Below are 21,038 nucleotides of genomic sequence, written 5' to 3' on the forward strand. Positions count from 1 at the left end.
TAAAAGACAGAAAGGAAGCTTCAAAACTGCTTTTCCTACAAAAGTCCTAAACAGTAGCACTAGTTTAGCTAGTCAACAAATGTCTACATGGTAGACAGGAGTAAGGAATATGACCGATCTGGCTGGAGCAGAGAGGTCTTGAACATTTACACACCCTAGCAATTAAATAGGTGGCCTGAAAAATGAAAACAGCTTAACTCAGCCAAGTTCTGTTTAAAAAAGGTTTGTGGCTAGACAACTCCTACAGCACAGATCTGTAGAAGCAGAGTTTTATTTCTCAATTGCATTTGCACACCCACACTATTACCTGGACTATTCAGAACACAACAAGAACACATGTGCATGACTGTCAGTTTTAGGCCACATTTACCATGTCTGAACTAGAGCATGGAGAGGGCTAACCAAGGTTATAAAGATTCTTGATGGAGCTATATTTAAGCAGGCCTTAAACCCTTTTCAGATGGGGTATAAGCACCGTATATCAGCACTTTGCCATCACTGGTAAAACTAGTGCCTACCAAAAGATGACACCCACAGCACTAGTTCAGGTTTTATTTTGATATTTATCTCAAATATAAAAAGTCAAAATTCTTACATCAATCTTTAAAGAAAATCCATGCAAGCAGTTCAAAATGTTTACAACTTACATTAGGGGGTTTTCCTTCAAATTTCTCTTGAGAACCAAGTTGATAAACAGACCAACTAGATTTTTCCTTTTGATTTTCTCCACAGTGACTTGTCAACAGGCCAACTTTGGGCAAAGTTAGTGTGCAATAAATCACCAAATTATGCTTTTCACTTTAACAGCCTCTGTGCAATACACTTGATACTTTTGCAGTGTTAAAACATCCATTTTCAAGTAGGTATTTATTGTAACAAAACTTCCACTTCAGGTGGAGCTGAAGCTATTTCCATTGGCAATACCTATCACATCTATTTTATCTTAGGTCATGATTATCCCAAACCATGGCTGCTACAGGAAAACCATTGGTGCAAATCAGATTCCTTTTTCTGTTCACATAGCCAGGCAAGCCTCAGAGCTGCCACCAGCTCATTTTTTTTTGGAGGGGGGATTAAAAATGTAAATTCAGTCCTATTTGCACAAATAATGCACCACAGTAAGCCATAAAACCACCACTAGTTTACTTCATAAACCAAACTGGAAGCCTTTGTAAGAATGTGAGGAAACTACTAGCAGCAACATGCTTCTATATTTAATCTTGACAGCAGGAACTGATGCAAAATTTTATGAGTCTTATCCCAAGTTTTACACCATCCATTTCTGTAGAATTTAACTTTAGTGTTCACTGACTCTTAAAAGACTCAAACATACAAAAGGAATTTGCTAGAATAGTTTCCTGTAGCATACTTAAAGCAACAGCCTGCACAGTATTGTCCGTTTACCTTTACTGTCACATACTGCAAAGTTCTGTGAATAGAAAAGCATAGGAAATCAAATTGAACAATATGGGGCTTCATTTTGAAAGCTGCATAGAGACTGAAGAGATCTGTACAATGAATGGCATTTAAGAATTCAAGTGGCACTATTAACAGTCCAAATGTGTGCAACCAAAATATTAAAATATTTATAGGCAATCAGTTTGTTAGCAACAGCAATTCTGTACATTTTTACACCATTATCAAATACAGAGAGCTACAAAGAAAGATCATGCATTACCACTAATATCTTATACAAGTATGGGTTTTCTTTTAATTCCAGGAGTCTGAAACGGTTTTGAGATAGAAGCAGTTATGAACTAGAAGCCAAGTAACTACTTTGGACTTTTGTATGTAGTTTCATGGATTTTGTACAATCAAAAGAAACTTCTCAAAAGGCTAATAGTTATGAGCTCAGTTTAATGTGTTAATGACTACTGCACAAAAATGAGTGTCAATGTACATGACTGAAACATTAAATGGTTCACTGTTTCAAATAGGCAGACTAGATCAACTTATTGACATTTCTATTATCATTAAACCATTCTCTGTCATAGTACATTAGACATTCTTTTCAAAGCACCTGACTTCAGCTCTCTAGATGTTTTAGTTAGTAAGTCTCTCCAATTTTGTAAGCCCTTCAATCAGGACAAAAGCTAGGCAATGTTGGTGGTGTTTAGATCAGAAGAATTAAAATGGGTTTAAAATCTCATGAATTGTTGAGATTTTGGCCCTCAAATACCTGAAGTCTCATGAGATCAACTGTTCATGATGATTCCACCATTTTGTGGTGCATCTGAACTATAAATAAAAGACATGCCTGCTCTTCCTGTTTTAGAAGTGACCTGGAACTAGAACCATAGGGCTACTGCTAATCTAGGGATTTAAAAAACACCCCACCTCAAAGTTCAGGTGGCTTCTGTTTTGTGGCTCATGTTCAGGGCCATCTCTAATCAGTAGTACTTATGGCCTCTTCAAAGAGCAGTTTACATGAGGTGAAACCTCTAAAACATTACTATCCATGGTTTAAATGCATTTATATATGGCACAAAGATCTCATTTTTCAAAAAGGATCACTTGTGGCACCAATATTTTCCTAAAAAAGTGTAACAGCACGCAAAAGTTTAATTTATAGCAGCATTGTACACAATTTGTGCTAAAAAAGTAGAAGTTGTGTATTGAGTAACAAAATGTTTAAATTACATTTACTTTTCATTTTACACTCACTATTTACCAGTTGGACTATTTACAAAGGGTTCAAATGCTATGTAAAAGAATGAGTTTACCCAAAACAGCCTTCACAAGACACGTTTACCACAACCTCAGTTTTGGCTTGCTGCCCAGAAAGAAGAGGCGATGGAATTAATATTTAGATCCTACAAATTCCAAAAGTTAAGTATCTGCATGAGCTAGGTGGCATTCTTTGTAGAAAACTGTCTTAATGGCACAGTGGCAAGAACATGTTTGGGACCCATGTTCAGTTTCCATCCTTTTTTGGTTGACAGGTACAGGGGGGAAAATGGTAATTATGACAGGATGCTGTCCCAAGTTTATTCCAGCTAAGTTGTAGCATTAGCTCTACTTTCACTTCAGAGAGCAAAAACAGTTATTTTGAATGATCAAAAATATTTCTGAAGTATTACAACTTTAATTGGGATATCCAGCACAGTCATTAAGGTAACGAAAATTTTGGTACATCTGAAACGTTAATACCAGCCCTTTCTGCTCCTAGTCCAAAGTGCCATTTCCTCTTGATCACTAGTTTGCTAACAGACTTAGACCTAGCCATGTTGTTCCCTTATAGGTATAATTTTCTTCCAAACCCTGTACTTTATTCTTATATGCCACAGAAGCTACAAGAGACACAAAACTGGAAGAAACTGATGCTATTTCTTTACTAATTGAACAATCCTAGAAAACTATGGGATCGCATCATCAGCAAAATGAATACTAGGATATTGGAGGAAGGCAACACTTAATCATTGGAAGGGGGGGGAAGAGATCAGCAGCATGTTTTCAGTTTTCATGTACCTCTTTCTACAATTATGAATTTCTTGTGTATTTGGCCAAGTACTACAAAAAAGTCTTAGAACAGCTTTCGGAATTGTAACAGAACATCAATAGTTGAGCCTCTTTTCTGAATCTTTGCTCAAGCTGACTACATTTTGTATGTTAAGTTTCCATAGGTCCAGGTAACAGGGGGGAAAACATTGCTTGATGACTGAATCCTTTGCTGTGATTGGCTGGATATATTTAGTGCTTTATTGTAGTCATGCTTATGTAATCTAAGCTGAATAGCATGCTCAGTTTCCCAGATAGTGGTAGTATTTTAGAGGTCGTCTAGCACTTTAATTGTACACTTTGAGTGGAAGTTTAAGAGAAACGTCACTGCCATTTGTTCAAGAATTTTCCCGCTAAACTTTTTTTTTTTAATTTTTTTTTTAAGACTACCTGACTAAAAACATTTAAACCAAAATCTGGAATAAGTTCCACTTAACCCAGATGTTCGTTATTTTAGCAGATGTGTAAATTTATATATTGATAGTTTTTAAAAAATGGCCAGTTAAGGCATCTTAAAAAATTCCATATATGGCTTTAGTTTGCTGAAATACTATTTTACATTGCTAAAAGGGAAAAAGTCGGTGTCTGAATGTTATGATGTATTCACACATTTTGCTGAGGACTGATAGTCAAAGGTGTCTGCATGTGAACACAGAGACATTCCCCCACCCCCCACCTTGTGATGGCGCATGAGTAAAAAGGTAATCCAAATTTTTATCTCACAGTAGAGGGCAACCCAGAAGTCTGTGCAGAAGTGACATATAAGGAGTTGTTATCAGGAAGATTGGGGACCACAGAATTCCCATTGGTTGGGGAGCAGCCCAGTTTCAGTTTTTCCAGGTATTCCGCATGAACAGGCTTATGACACTGGAGAACCTTGATAGCATCTTCTACTTTAAACCATTCTCTTTTCCTTCCTGAAGGAGTAATTTACAATCAAAGAAAAATATGTTACAAACAAGTTTCAATAGCAGTTCAGCTACAACAGCCAGTTCCAAAAACTCCAGGTCCAAAAACTTAAAAGTGCAAAGCAAAAATACGAACTGAATTAAGATCATGCATCCTCCCCACAAGTGTAAGTGGGGGTAGCATGTAACACAGGAGTAACAGCTGAGCAGCAGAGGAAAGGTGGTCTTTGTGCCTCCCACTCTTTAGGGTATAGAGTTCTAAAAGGTTTGTTTTCCCTTGTTTCTTTACATTGGAAATCCAGGTTGTCTGTGCTCTGGTAGACTGACAACTGGAGAATGGGAAAGTGACATCAAGAGAAAGTTGGACAACAAAGATTTAGTCAAATTTATCTTGTTCATTGAAACTAAACAGATGCTAACAAAACGTTTTAGACACAGGGTCTCTTTTGTAGAGATCCTATACCTACTCTATCCAGTCCATCAGTTTATGCAGAATCCATGCTCTTTAAAACAAACACATCTAGTCCTAATGGCTGGGAACAGGAACAGACAGATTTATGGTTGGCTTCTTTATGGCATAGGGCATGTATACACAAACTCCTCCTGAATAACTCTGTGTGTGAACACTTATGAAAGCAGTGCCTTTTTCCAAAGTAGCATAATCCACTTTAAGTGTTCATGCCTGAAGTTATTCTGGAATAGCTATTTCACTTTAAACATACCAGAGGGAACATTATTCATTATTATTATTATTATGCATTATTAATCTGCCTTCAAGATGACAGAGGGGTAGTAAGTTTAACATCGGACATTTGTCAGATGATCGATTAGTAGCAGAACTCCAGGCACTGGTGATAGAGAAGGAAAAACAGGCAACTCCTGAGGAATATCTCCAGGAATACCTCCAGCCAATGAGAACAGAGCAACCTGGAAGTTTGCTGAAGCAACCCCTTTAAGTTGCTAAAATGCTCTTAAAGCTCATGTCTCAGCTGATCAGACTAATTGAAGCCATCTAAAGCACAGCTGTTAAGAAGTGTGTCCTTTAAGGAATATTTTAAAAATATCTGAATTAGTTAAGTATAAGTTATTCCATTTTGTTTTTCAAATATATTGACAAAAGTTGTCAGTATTTCTTTACCATTTGTATTTGAAGATATGTTTGTATACCAGACTCAAACCACAAGCCCAATCCTCTTCCACTAAAACTGCAAAAATGTTGCTACTGTATTCTGAAATCAATGTGTTCCTTCCTGGTTCATGAAGGGTATCCCAAAATGAAACAAACTCGTATTCATTTTAACCCATACAATCTTATTTGATACCACAAAATACATGATTGTGACACCTTTAATGATCCAGAAAGTACCGTAACGCACTAAAGCAGAGGTTCCCAAACTTTTGTGTACCCCATTCCAGATCTACTAGCTGCCTGCATACCCCTACCCCACTGTCTTAAGCCATCTGTCCATATTTCACTGTTACATACTGATATAGTTATAGTGTGATGTATAGAACTGAAAAAACCCTTTAATTCTGAGCTCAGTACACTGGACAGTTGTTGGGCAACTGAACCCGCACTGTATAGTGATTGGAGGTGAGGTCTCTGTACGTCAGCATCTGTGTTTTCATTGGTATATCTTGAAGTAAATTAAACTACCATATTTTATATAACAAACGTTCAGCGTTTTAAAGCTTCATTTGAGTAGCCTACTATGAAAATGCAATAAATAAAATCCACCATTGCACAATTTCTCCCACATACCCCCCAGAGATGACTTCCATATCCCTGGGGGTACAGTTATCACAGTTTGGGAACCCTTGCACTAAGGTGTTTTTTGTTTGTTTGTTTATTTTTTAAAGGAGTTATTTCTGCACTGAAAACATGAAATATCTGTTAATTCCATTTTCATTTTCTGTACAACTTGCATTACATATATTGCGCTGCTATTGTAATTTTTAAAACATTCTTTTAAAGGGACACAGTCATGACTGACATACCACTTGATGGCAAAAAAACCCCACTCTATTCTATAATTTATAGTATTCTGTTAAAGTATTAAAATTCCAGTTCCTGAAATGGGAAAGCCATCAACTAACCAAGGATACTGTTTTGGTGTGATCCATCAGATAACTGACCAACATACTGCTCAATGAGTGCAACATGTTAATACTTAGGTAAAGCCATATGGAAGGCAGACTAAATAGTTAGGGATCTCTGTAACTGATTAACTTTAGCAAAAGGGTAGAGTCGTGATACTTTTCAAAAAATTGCTGTTTAACTAGACTGACTACATCAGTGGTTCTCAATCTGCGGCCCATGGGCCGCTTACTGTCCAATCAGCACATAGCTGCAGCCCATATGATGGCCTCAGGGCCATACAGGTAGTACACATTGTGTGAATTCAGCCCACATAATACAGGGAACTGCATATGCAGCCCACAATGGTAAATGGTTTGAGAACCACTGGACTAGATACTCTATGCATCTAAACTTAGCAGGCTTTAGCCAGTAAACAACTTGTGTCTAAGGTTAAAATTTTCTCACGGTTATTTTTTTTAGTAAAAGTCACGGACAGGTTGTAGGCAAACAAAAATTCACAGAAGCCTGCGACCTGTCCGTGACTTTTACTAAAAATAATTGGGGGGAGAGGTGTGTGAGACCAGAGCCCAAGCAGGGGGAAGAGAGCCCAGGCCCCACTGCGGGAGGGGGAACCAGTGACTCCAAGTACCCCACTGCTGGCTGAGAGCTCTGGCCCTGCCGCCCTGAGCCTGAAGTGGAAAATGTCAGAGGTCTCAAAGTTACGGAACCTGTGACTTCCATGATTTAATCTTATCCTTACTTATGACTAATACTGGCATTGCTCAAGAGCTAGGGAAGTGATGAAGTATAAGTTTGACTAAAAGCTAGTCAAAGTTTTTCATTAAAGTTTGCTAATGGCCTTTTCATTGTTTTCTTATGGAAATCAATACATCTTTCTTTCTGTTTTCTGGAAAGAAATTGAAAATTTCAACAAAAAGCAACTATCTGCTACAAATAGTTTTCCATAAAACACACCCATTTTCTGAACACTTGCAATTACGACTAGACTAATTATGACTAGACAACTAGCAGTTCCAATTATGTCTAAAAAAGTTGCCGTTTTCCCCATCTTATTGCTTTACAAGGCCTACTTCCTAGATTGTGTTACTTCTACATTGTATTTGAAGGTTAAGTTTTGTACAGTTGAGGAAAAAACCATTTACAATCATTTCAGTTTTGCCACAGATAATGGATTCTTTTCTAAATCTGGAGAGAATCCTAGTTGTAGGTTCTAGAAAATAAAATACACTTAAAGTTAGCACATAGCAAGGATAAAAACAAACTTGCCTATATTAACTGAATCCTCCCAGTCTTCCAATATTTCAGTCACCGTAAGAACATAAACGTAAGTTCTATGCTTCCGGTCTTGGTTCTGCTTGAATGTTAGAAATACACATTTCAATTCACAGTAATTTAGAAGTTATTTTTAAAGACATACACTTTTTAAAATTCATGTTCTTAAATTTACCTTAGATTAAAGTGTGCAATATATCTGCTAGACAACAAAACCAACTCTTATTTACTATATTTGATATGGTTATAAAATCCATCATAAGTCTTACTATTGCAGTAAGAAACACAAGAGTATTTAAAAACTTTCATTCTCCCATCAAACAGGAAAGCCACCCCTAGTATTGAATAGAATCAAAATTGAAAGCATAGTGGATGCTATGGTGTGAAAACTGGATGATATTCATTTAGTTAACTCTCAAACATCTACACCTAGGAGAGAGTCCACGAAGGACCATCATGATCATCTAGTCTGACCACACGTATAATGGAGACTATACAATTTCACTCAGCATAGGTGAAATTGACAAGGGTAAGTATCCTAGATTCATGAGCAAGATTGAGTACTCTAATAATTAATACTGTATCTAGATCTGCCAATAGTAGGGTATGACTTAATGCTCCCTCTAATTTTTTCCATCCGTGTGAAATAATTTTTATGTACACCAAGATAATGTGCAGATGTGTGCTACCAGTAGAAACAAAAAACCTAGATTAATTTTTTTTTTTAAGTTATCATAGGGATAATTACTCCAGCCAGCACAGGTTCAGCATTTTAGAACTCACTAAAAATTAAATTTTAGTGTAAGAAATAACAGTTATGAAAATGCATAGACCAGTCAAAACACTAAAATAACACACTTTGAAAGAATAAAATTACAGAGAATATATGTGCACTGCAGGAAGTACCAAGAAGTAACAACAACAATACCACAAGTATGTACTGGGAGGTGAGTGTGACACAGACTGAGTGTGCCAGAGTGACAGACCGAGTGTGCTGGCTGCTGGGGAAGTTTGAGACACTGTGTGCTGTCTTCTTAAGGCACTCACTGAAGGCTCTCCTGCTCCTATCCTGAGCCATGTCCCCCCTCCCCTGCTCTGCAGAGATGGGGTATGGGGTGGGGACAGGGGGAATACCCTGCCATCAGCACCCTCTTTCCCCACTCCACCCCTCCCTGCACAGCCAGCAGGAGGGTCCCAGGAGCAGCTGCAAGAGCAATGTGGCTGCAAAGCAGCTGGGGGGAGGAGCACCTGAACACACAGCTACCAGATGTGCACAGCTCTGCTAATCAAGTGCACAGCACTTAATCACTCCTGGGCAGCTGCCCAACTGCACAGCTTAGAGGGAACACAGGTGACTGTACTATATAACAGAATGCTGCGTTCACCCTGGAGGTCTGACTGGTTAGCAGACCCCCCACTAACCTATTAGAAAGGGCCTCTTTCCTTCTTCCCTAGTCACCCAACATCTTACAGTTATGGGTAACTCATGGACAATATCAAAGTAAGTACTGTTAACGGCTGCTCTTTGGGGAGCTCCAAAGCCAGTTTTGACAAGGTAGAACAGAGAAACAGACTGAGCATCAGAGACAGGAGGGTTTGTCGGGGAATTTTTAAGTTGGCGACTGGAACAAAACTGAACCATCTAACTTGGTATGTAGTGACATATGAGACTTCTGACTTATCTACACTGGATGTTACTGTGTGGCAAGCCGAGGTGTGCATCTACAGTGTATTAGATTGCCATGCAGTACTGTCTCGTGTAGACATGCCCTAACTGTGCACATGTAGGCTGTTTTAAATAGTTTAATGTTTTGTTCTAATTACTAAATAACATTCTAAGAAGGTTGTTGGTCAACATCACAGTCAAATTCCTAAAACCCTGTTAGAGCTGCAGGCTAATAAGCAAGTAGTGTACCCAGATCTCAGTCTAAGGGTAGAAGAATTGAGAAATTCCACACAGGGACAGGTAAGGACACGAGACCAAACACCTAAAGCGGGTAAACTCAGACTAAAAAGGGGGAAAAAAGGTGTAGTTAGCCATATAACTGCAACAGTGGTAGAGGGAACTTCTGCAATTCAGTCAACTTAGTCCTCACAGTGTAGGCATCTTTATTGCTTTACCACTGGAGTCCAGCATGTCTGCCCAAAAAACAACCTAACAAACTATTCAAATATGTAGCTTAACTCCTAGCTTTAAACCCTTCTCCTAAAAGAGGTTGTACTTAGTGGCTAGTTCCTTACCTTCTAGCTTTGCTTTAGAGATGAGGCATCACAAACTGCCTTCTATTTAAAAAGTTAACTATATTAGCTGGTAAGGAGCTCCATCCAATGTGCCCTAAAACTGAAGTCAGTTACCTAGGGGGAGTGAAGCTGTTTAAGGTGTGGCCATGCCTCCAGCTGACGAGCCAAATAAGGGATGAGTAACTGGACAGACATGGTACAGCTGTGTTACCTAGATCTGCATGCTAAATTGGTACCGCTGTGATCGATGCGGCAGCACCGATTTAGCAGGTTTCGTGAAGATGTGATAAGTTCATGGCAGAGTGCTCTCCTGTTGACTTCAGTGCTCCACCTCCTCGAGCATCTCCTGCCGACATAGCGCAGTGCAGACACCGCGCTAGGTCGATGTAAGCTACATTGCTTGGGGGGGTGATTTTTTCATATCCCTGAGCGACATAACTTACATCAACTTAAGCGGCAGTGTAGCCAGGCCTAGGAATCCTATAGTGTTAGATGCAGCCTAAAAGAAATGCAAGGGCTACACTATGAAACAATCTGAGCAATAAAGTGGAAGCAACCAAAGAATAGAGGTACCAAAAAAAAATCTTGGGTGTTCTCCATTGAGGGGGGATCCACAGGAATAGGCTGCCTGCAATTAGGCTAATCCAAATCTGACCACCTTTAGGGCATGCCACAAAATCTGAGTAAGATTTTGTACTGAAATGATAGTTTGTGTATATAACCTATACAAGTTTAGGAAGAAAACAGCACAGAAGCTTCCAAAAAGTCTACCTATTAGGGATCTCATGCATATCTAGTTTACCTCTGAAATATTTGGATACTATGGCGACACTCGCATGAACAGTGGCTGAACTTGGAGAAAATATTCACCAATGAGGCTGATCTCCAACATTTTATTGGTTTCTGGAAACCTACAGCTAAAGTAGATATGGCAGATGCAGTAATCTCACTGCCTCGCTCTACATGACTTGGGCATCAATCCGTCAGTTCCACAGTATCCTCCTCAAGGGGTAAGAGTATTATACTGTTAAAGATGTTAGAGAAACAAGGTGGGTGAGGTAATAGCTTTTACTGGACCAACTTCTGTTGGTGTCATTTGACATGGAATGTGGAAGAGGTATTTTAAGTATGGGAGACAGATTTCTGCCATTTCCAAAGATGGAAGTGTATCCCTGGGCCATTTATGTTTTAGCTGATTCAAAGTTTGTCGTTCAGCCTGTGAGTAGGATAAAATGTTTTTTTTTAGTCTGTTCACTGGCAGATTGCTGCTCTAGATAAACTCCACCTAATATTTGATTCAGAACTTTTGTAATCTGAGTGTCTATCCTTGATGTATTTCATACCACCACATAGAAAAATAGTATGTCTCTACTAGGACTGCCATTTACAATCCAAGGGAGGAAGAAAATTTCAAGCCGTCTGGTTTTCAAAGTGGAAAGAAAAAATTAGGAATGTGAGTACTCAGACATCATTTAGCCACTGAAGCCATATTTTATCTCAGATGGTATATGAAGCCATATCTTTTAACTCATGTCTTAAAACTAAACATCTGACAATCAAGTGAATTTGTTTTAATTTTATTTCTAGTTTTTAATCTGTTGATGATTCATAACAGTTCAACATAAAGTCTGACAGTCACATGACTGGAAATTTTGAAACAGGGTATCATCAGCCTATGGGACTGACTGCTGCACAATATGGAAAACAGACAAGAGCCGGATTAAAATAAAAGCACTTGTAGTTTAACTGGGCTAAGAGTTACTCTGAACATCAGTACTATACATCCAAGCTTACTATCAGCTCTCTCAAGGAATTTCTGCTCTGCATGGTATAGCATATCGAAGTATGCAGGTATATTATCTTTGTCTTCCTCTGAGGCAGCTACAGGTTTCTAAACACTTGTTAGGACTCCAGTTCAGACACTTGTGCAACAGTTGACATAACCATCTAAAATAGAGCTACATTCACTGCACTGCCTGGTGTGTTATGTCATCAGCTAAGCTACTATCTGAGAATCAGACCCTGAGAGGCATAGTTTGGGGAGGTAAATAAGGTGGAAATTGAGAACTATTTTCAGGGTCTATGTAAAATAAGATTTGTAATTTTTAATCTATTATTTAACAATCTGTAATCCTAAACATTAATTTTCTTTAAAGCAGCAATGCTATACTGAGACTATTTTCTTGTTGACGAATTTCATCTATCTTTTTAGTTACTCCAATTTAGTTTAAGATCACACCACTTATTTTTCATACTGGCAATGAGTTCAAGTGCATGTGTTAGATTTCAGCCATGAAATAATGGTAAAATTATCACTTTAGAACCTTTTGTAGTAGATGTTTAATCTTATCTTGCCTGAAGCCAAAAGTAAAACCAAGGAAATGGACTGAAAGCTCTCAGAGACCTTAAAAGAACTAGGTACTGAATCTGAGTTTTCCCCACTTTTTTTTTTTTTTTTTTTTTTGGGGGGGGGGGGGGGGAATCTTTCATATGAAGCACCAGAGATGGCCACAGCTGGAGAAGGGACACTGGATGGTATTGACCAGTGGTCTAAGGTGGTATCAGCCATTCTCTCGGGTCTTGCTCAACAACTACTGATGCCCATATTTGGATCAGGAAGGAATCCCACCCCCCCAGCAGTGACTAGTTTTTCTGGTTTAACTGCCCCCCCCCCCCCCCCCCCAAAAAACAAAACAAAACACAACCACCTTCCCTGCAGCATGGGACTAGTCACTTGCTAGAATCACCTGGATGTCTCATTCTCTGATTTCAGAGGCTTCAGGCACTGGTTCACCTCAGTCTCTCCTGTTCTATGTGGCATACAACAGAGAAGTCTTACAACGGCAGTAATACTTTGGTTTAATTCCAGTGGGCTTTAGTGTGCAGGTGCTTGGGTAGTATTCAGTGACCCGTGATATACTGGTGGTCAGACCAGATAATCTGGTGGTCTTTTCTGGGCTTAAGATCTTTGGCTATTTTAGAAAGTTGGGTGTTGAACAAAATGTTTAGTCTGAATTAAAAAGCCTCTGCCCGCTCAGTCCGGTTTCACTTTTTTGGTTTCCAAGTGTCAAACCTATATTAGTTCTTCAGGTATCCATACATTTCTTCCCAGAAAATAGGGAAAAGAACACCAGAATTTCTAACATCTTGAAGACTTTCTACTTTCCAGGCCCTACACATTAGAGAAGCAAAACAGCACAAGCCCATTTCCCCTCCTCCTTTTCCAACCATGTTTAAATCTACTTTGGAAGATTAAAACAAGTAACATTTATTTTCTTCGAGAACTTCTAATCTGGTACTACTGCATAGATGTCGGTTTCAGCAGCCTATCTACTTGCAGTCAACACATCTGTAGTTAGGTATGTGGGGGTTTTTTGTTTTGTTTTTAAATAGCTCACCTCAAATATCCCCAGCAGTCTGCCTAGTTTTCCCTTTACTCCAGCCTACGGGAAAAAAAAAAAAAAAAAAGAAGAAAGTGTTACCATATCAGTTTTTTTAGTTCAAAGCTGAAGTCTGACTTGTGCTTTTGTAATGGAGTTGTTACAAGCCATATAAAAGTGGATTACAGAGTTTTATTAGAAGATACTGTAGAATATTAGTTCATAGAGAAATTTTACCTAGACACCATTACTTCAAAATGACCCCAAACTTTCTGGCATCTGAATATGCTTGTGGTGCAACAAATTTGTGTATTCAATAATTTGTGGGCCTAATAGGAATAGGAAGGTACATATCTGATTTTATTGATGTAAGGTGGTGTGCAAGAGTATATTAGCACCAAAGTGCAGAGAACAAAATAGCTTAACTCACATATGCATCTGAACCTAAATGTTATTTTATTTGCCACATTCCTCGTAAGCTTACACATTAATAAGAAACCAAATGGACACAGTGAGCTAAGGTGAGTAGAATGAAATAAATGAAAGTATTAGAGGCATAATTTACTGAGGTTGAGTAATAAATTAAAACTAAAGAACTAACAGAAACCCCTTTAACGGTTCAATAGTCATTCCATAAGTAGAAGTCCAGCCAGTGATGTCTGAGAACATTGACCTAGCTACCACCTCTTGAGGGGTTGGATTTACTAGTGATAGAAAAACCCTGTCATTGTAGTGAGTGTCTACGCTACAGCAGCATAGCTGCAGCGCCACATCTGTCCTGCTGTAGCGGCTTGTCGTGTAGTCATACCCTCAACGAAAACAGCAGTGAGCCATCTGTTGAGCATACTTACTAAATAATCCTTTGTATACCACTGAACAATACAGCGGAGATTCAGAATATTTACCACCTTATGTAATTCACTGGAGGTCCCTGTGTCTATTGTAACTTCAGATGAAATTTCTCTGGTTGTTCTGCTGAGGTGCAGTGGCCCAGATGTTCTTATTTGACCAGTCTACTCTCCTAGTGTATAAGTAAAACTTGGCAATTTAGTAAATTGCCTGAAATACAGACTTGTATTTTTAACCATACCCTTTTTAGCATGTGTCAATTCTAAACTTTGTTGTACAAGATCAGAAGTATTCATTTTTTCTTCTCTCCAGAAGTTTTGTCTTGCCACTCCTAGAATCCGCAGCCTGAAAGAACCAGCTATTCTGTAGTAAAAATGACAGTTTACTGGAAGTAAAGTTAATGGAGAGTGTGGCTACAGTTAAGGCAAATAAAGGAAACCTGTTGATTCTCTTCTGTAACTGTACCAAGACAAAAATGATAGGCAGTGGGTGTCATTTGAGAAAGTCAGAAAAAAGAAAACAAGAGTCATGCAATTGGAATTCTATAGAATGGTTCAGTGAACTGAGAAAATTGTGTCATTCCAGAAGCTACCCTACTGACAACTTTTTTAGTGTATAGTTAGGTTATGTTTCATCTGACCCAGAAAAGCTTTAAGTAAATTGATTTGTTCTGCTTGCTTGTTTTTCAACTTTGTCCTGATTCTAAACCACCCTAGTCTGACAGACCATGTTAAATTGGGTTCCAGAAGTCTGGCAGAGTTAGCTTAGTGCACTTCACTACAAATACACCAGTATGAATCCTCCCTACCTCAAAAGCCACAGGGACTTTTCTACAAAACCAGTTAAAATCGGTAGGAAGTATTCAACTGCTTAGAGCAGTGATTCTCAACCTATTTATAATTGTGGGGTGCATGTTACCTGGGCCACAGGTTGAAAACCACAGACTCCTCCCCTCTACCCCCCTTCCCCTGCACCTCCCACCCAGAGATCCCTCTGCAAAGTGGGGCCAGGAGGGGAGCCCTGGTCAGGGGGCCCAACGGCAGCCCCAACACTGAACCAGATTATGTGAGCTCAGTGGTAGCCCCACTATGAGGGGGCTGGCCAGTGACCCTGACCCGCCCTGCCTGGCTGGGTGGCCTGGACCCTGTGGCACTGGACAGCTGGTAACCTGGACCTGCGCGGCCACGGCCTTTAGCAAACAAGTGGGCTGCAGCTGTGTGCTAATTAGGCTGCGGGTTGAGAACTGCTGGCTTAGAGTAGTAAGTTTTAAAATAACATTAGTTTAATCATTTAGCAGTATTAGTCAAATCTTCCAGCAACTCAGGGTTGAGTCTGCAAATGACTTAGTCTATATTATAGGAGAGCTGCATTTTATATTGGAAAGTCTGGAAAAAGGCTTTAGAGGTGATCCAGGGAATTACAGATCAGTAAGTCTTACACCTGTTCCTGGCAAATAGGATTTTTCCTATTTTTAATTAGTTCAACACCTAGGAGATCATGATGCACCTGATCTAATCAGTATGGTTTCTACAAAGGAAAATCATGTCTCACCAATCTTAGAATTCTTTGATCATGTCAGTAAAATAATGGATATGGGAGAACTGGTTAACAGATGTAGACTTCCAAAAAGGTCCTGATTTTTAGTCGCCTTTTGTGCAAGTCCTGAGGCATAGATAAAAGATTGGCTAGAAAACAAGACAGTAGAATTAAATGGTCAGTTTTCACCAATGAAGGGTTAACAACAAGCAGGGTGCCTCCAGGTTCCATACTAGGTCCAGTGTTCAATATATTTATATGAACTGGAAATTCAAGCAAGTTGTGTGGTAGCAAAGTTTGCAGATGACTCAGTTTAGATTAGTCAGGACCAGTAAGGATAGAGGAACTTCAGAGAGACCTAACAAACTGGGCAAATGGGCAACAGGATGACCATTTAAATTCACTGTTGATAAATGCAAAATAATGCACACTGGAGGGGGAAAAACTGAAGTGCTCATACTCTTTAGAAGGTTCTAAATTAACACAGGAAAGAAACCTAAGTGTCACTGTAGCCAGCTCAATGAAGACCTCGGTTCTAGGTGCAGTGTAAAAAAAAGGTTAGGATTCATAAGGAATAGGATTGAGTGTAAGAATTTATAATGCCTTATATACACACACACGGTGCAACTCCTGCAGTATTGGTCACCTCATTTCAAAAATATTGCAGAAATAGAGGGATTCCAAGAAGTAGTATGAAGTGAAGGGGAAAAACTGGCATTATTTACCTTAGGAAATGAGTAAAAAAGGATATGACAAAAGTATATAAAACAAATTATTCAGAGAAAGTAGATAGCTTCTGTTTTTCCTGTCTCAAACTGGAGCAACATCAGCTGGCAGCTCATCCCTTCCTGAGTCCAATGCCATCTTTGGTGTCTAGTTCTTGGAGCAAGTCTATTTAAAGCTCTAAGGCCAGCAGGTCCTAACTGAGGACTGACACTAAGCAGCAATCTAGAATATTCTTTCCCAGGAGTGGGGTGGTGGGTGGAGGAGAGAGAAGAAGAGAACAGAGACACACACAGTGTGTCAGACTAACAGGACTTGAAGATAAAAGGTTTGGCTCCACCATGAGACTTAGTACCTGGTTTTTGAGCCTGAGAAGAGGAAAGTTACTCACCTTGCGTAATAATGATGGTTCTTTGAGATTGTGTCCCTATGGTTGCTCCACTTTAGGTGTGTCTGAATCCCTGCACTTCTGATTGGAGATCTTTGGTAACAGTGTCTGTTTGGCCCACACATATGCTCTCCCTCCCTTGTGTTGAGGCTAAGTAGCGCTGCACAGGTAAACCACCCTTAGTTCCCTCTCTGCTGCAAAGTCTCCATTGAGAACTCTGAAGTAGAGGGGAGGAGGATGGGTTTTGGAGCACCCATAGGAACAAATCTCAAAGAGCCTTTGTTGCTGTACAAGATGAGTAACTTCCTCTTCTTGGAATAGAGTCCGTATGGGTGCTCCACTGTAGGTGACTCCCAAGCAGCATCTCTGATGGGAGGTTGCGGCTTCAGAGTCGAGTCTTTTATGGATGACACCACTGTGGAGTCAAAGATAGCATTGGAAGCAGAGTCTCCGGCAATCGCATAGTGTTCTGCAGATATATGAGCAGATGCCCAAGTTGCTGCCTTGCAAATTTATGAGATACGAATATTCCTGAGGAAGGTGATGTATGTGGAAACTGATCTCATGGAATGTGTATGGATTCCAGATGGAGATAACCATTGCTGTCATGCTTGCGATAGGTTAATACAGTTCAAGACCCATTTGGAGAATTTCTGAGCTGCTATCGCAGAGCCTTTTGACCTTTCTGCAATGGAGAAGAAGAGCTTTGGTGATTTCCTAAAGGCCCTCGCCCTGTCAAAATAAAAGGCCACGGTCCTCCTAATGTTGAGTGTATGTAGTATAGCCTCCCTGTTGTCATGGTGAGGCTTTGGGTCAAAGGTGGGGAGGTGAATGAGTTGGTTTATGTGAAAAGATGAGGACATCTTGGGGATGAACTTTGAATATGGCCAAAGAGTGACCTAGTCTTTAAAGAATACCATGAAGGAGGGGTGGGGTGTGCCATTAGTGCCGCAATCTCCCTTATTCTCCTTGCTGAGGTGATAGCCCTTAGGAATGCCATCTTCATGGACAGGTAGGTAATCAAGCAGGTGGCCACAGGTTCAAAGGGCAGTCTAGTTAGGCTTTTTAAAACTAGATTTAGATCCCATGTTGGAACGGGGTGTCTGGTTTGGAAAAATGTGGAGGAATCTATTTGTAGCTGGGTGAGTGAAAATAGAGTCTCCCTCTATCTGTTGATGGAAAGCCATTATGGCTGCAAGGTTTACTTTGAGCAAACAGAGATAGCTCTGTCCTCTTGAGATCTAGTATGCAGTCCAACATCACGGGGAGGACGGAAGATGTCAGTGATTTGTTCGGAATCACATCAACCTGAAATCTTGCCCACTTTTGCAGATAAGTGAGTTGGGTAGCTAATTTTCTACTGTTTAGTAGCATTTCCTGTACCTCCTCAGAGCAGTAGCTCTGTGTTGGAATCATGAAGGAGCCAAGCCTTGAGCCAGAGTATCTGCAGGTTGGATGGAGAGTTTGTCCTGTGAGAGGCGTTAAGGAGTGGGTTGAAGGATTGATGGACACATCACAAGCTGTGACAGGTACAGGTACCACATCTGTCTCAGCCAGGTAGAAGCAATCAGTATAATGTTTGCTTTTTCTCTTTTTATTTTTTATCAGGACCTTCTGCAGCAGAGGGAATGGGGAAAGGAGTATAGGACGCCCTTGTCCCATGGGAGACAGTCTCCTAAAAAATGTTTTCCCAGTCCAGCTATGGAGCAATAGAGTGGGCATTTCCTGTTCAGATAAGCAGTGAATAAGTACCGTTGGGGTCCTCCATTGATAGAATATGCTGTGGAGTACTGTTGGGTTCATTTCCCACTTGTGGTCATGTGAGAACTTGCAACAGATTGTCTGCTGTTGTATTCTGTACTCCCAGTAGGTAAGTCACTGACATCAAAACATTGTGGCAAATGCACCAATTCCATAGCTTTAGCACTTCTGTGCACAATGGGGATGATTTGGCATCCCCTTGGTGGTTTGAGTACATGCACGCTGTTGTCTGTCATGGTTTTTTGTGTGCGTGTCCCTGATCAGTGGGAGAAAGTGAGCACACACATTTGACCACTGAATTTGAGTAGGATAATATGGAGAGTCGCCTCCACGGGAGACCACTTGCCCTGAGTCTTGAGATTGTTCAGATGTGCTCCCCAGCCTCTTAGGAATGTGTCCTTAGTCAGAAGCAGAGTGTGTGTGTGTGTGTTGGGGGGGGGATAGTGCGTGAATAAGACTCCTATACAGACATTTGTTGGGTCTTTCCACCACTCCAGGGAGCGTGACCCTGGAGGGTGTCGACAGAGGTTTGTCTGATCTGTGTCTGGTCTGTAGAACAGATTGAGTCATGTCTGTAGGCACCTCATGTGTAGTCTGGCATGAGATATTACAAACATGCCTGCCACCACGTGCCCAAGAAGCTGAAGGCAATGTCTATCTGACATTTGTGGGCTGGCCTGAACTGTCTCAGAGTGGCCAGGCTGTGAAATCGGTTTTGGGGAGAGATTGGCCCCTATAAACTCCAAGCACTGTACTGAAGTTAAGGTTGATTTTTGGTCACTGATTTGTAAACCCAACCTTGTGAATACATCCTTAGTTGCCTAAGTATGGGTAAATCATCATTCCCAGGGTGCGTAGATGAGCTGCTACTATGGAGAGACCTTCGAAGATACTCTGAAAGCTGATGAAAGGCCAAAAGGAAGTACTCTGTACTGGTAATGGTCCTGACCTAGGGTAAACCTCAGGAATAGTCTTTTGAATGGTTAAACGGGTATGTGGAAATAGGAATCCTGGAGGTAGACAGCAAGAACCAAATCTCCTTGTTCTAGAAATTTAAAAAAAAAAACAAACAAACCACTCTCTCGCGCGGCTAGCGTGACCATCATGAATTTTTGTGCCTTCACATATTTGTTCAGTGCTATGAGGTCTAGTATTGGTCTTCAATCTCTTTTCTTGGGAAATCAGGATACATTGGGAATAAAAGCCGTTGCCTTGGAGGTGTACCGGAATGGGTTCTATGGCTCCCAGGCATAGCAGGTAACCTATTTCTCATCTTAACAGTCACTCTTGAGAGGGGTCCCTGAAGAGGGATGGGGAGAGGAGGAGGTGAAATGGACAGAGAATCCATTGGAGATAGTCTCCAAGACCCATCAGTCAGTAGTTTTTCCCAGTCTGGAGGAACAGAGCAAGGCAGCATCCAAAGGGATGCAAATGGTTTGAGAGTTGCAGCTGTTTTAGGGAGTGGTCTCTCAGGGCCTTGATCAGAGCACCAAAATTGGTATTCTGAGGTGAAAGGCTGAGATGTTGAGGATTGAGAGGCTGACTTTTTTCACCTCTCAACTGTAGACTTTTGTTGTGGCTCACAGTAGTGCTGCAGCAGGTACTGGGGCAGCCATGATTTGTCAGAAGACTGAGGACTAAATTTTCTTTTCTGTCCCAGCATGTAGATCCTCAAGTATTTCAGTATGGCCCTGGAGTCTTTGAGAGGATGGAGTGATGCGTCACTCTTATCTGCAAACAATTTGGAGCCCTCAAATGTTGTCTATACCTTCTTTGGCAGCTCTGAAAGGTGTGATGCATAGCTGGCCGCTGTATCCGCAGCATCTAGTGCAGTCTGGAGTGCTGTTCTCTCCACTAACTGCCCTTCATGAATGATGGCCTAAAACTGTTCTCATTGTGCTCCTGGCAGGTGGTCAATAAAAGCATTAAGTTTGGCATGATTCATGTGGTCACATTTTGCCACCAAGGCCTGGTAATTTGTGATTCTAAAGCAAAAGGTTATTGAGAAGTATGCCTGCCTTTCAAAGTAGTAAAGTCTTTTCCAGTCCCTATCTTATGGGGGGTATTTTGTGTGATGTTGGTGGCCATGGGAATTCACTGCATGCACAATGATGAAATTACATGAAGGGTGTGAAAAAAAAATTCTGTATCCATGGGCATGTATGTAGTTTTTAGTCAGCCCATTTTCATGTTGGTGTGACTGAGGCTGGCGTTTGCCATCTTACCTCAGCTGGACCCAAAAGCACCAAGTTAACTGGGAGGGTAATCCTTGAGGATGGTGCACTATGTCCAACAACTTATGGCAGGTGTCCTTCACCTCCGGGAGAGGGATCTGCAGTGTCTGTCACCCTCTTTGTGAAATCCTGAAAGAGTCTGAAATA

General features: G+C 40.4%; 1 protein-coding gene across 3 annotated transcripts in view; it reads right to left on the reverse strand.

Annotated features, from left to right (window-relative positions):
* Positions 1–538: 538 nt before the first annotated feature.
* NUDT4 (nudix hydrolase 4) overlaps positions 539–21,038 on the reverse strand; it is a 52,488-nt gene continuing 31,988 nt past the window's right edge. Inside the window, exons 3-5 of one of the 3 annotated variants that reach the window (XM_037885154.2) lie at positions 13,419–13,463; positions 7,774–7,861; positions 539–4,415 (exon numbers count right to left, since the gene is read on the reverse strand). In XM_037885154.2, coding sequence (XP_037741082.1) covers positions 4,213–4,415; positions 7,774–7,861; positions 13,419–13,463 — 336 coding nt within the window. In that variant the 3' untranslated portion in view covers positions 539–4,212. The remainder of the gene's footprint in view (positions 4,416–7,773; positions 7,862–13,418; positions 13,464–21,038) is intronic. The other 2 variants (XM_037885162.2, XM_037885172.2) reach the window with 2 other exon arrangements.

The sequence above is a fragment of the Chelonia mydas genome, chromosome 1 (assembly GCF_015237465.2).
Source record: "Chelonia mydas isolate rCheMyd1 chromosome 1, rCheMyd1.pri.v2, whole genome shotgun sequence".
Taxonomy (NCBI): domain Eukaryota; kingdom Metazoa; phylum Chordata; order Testudines; family Cheloniidae; genus Chelonia; species Chelonia mydas.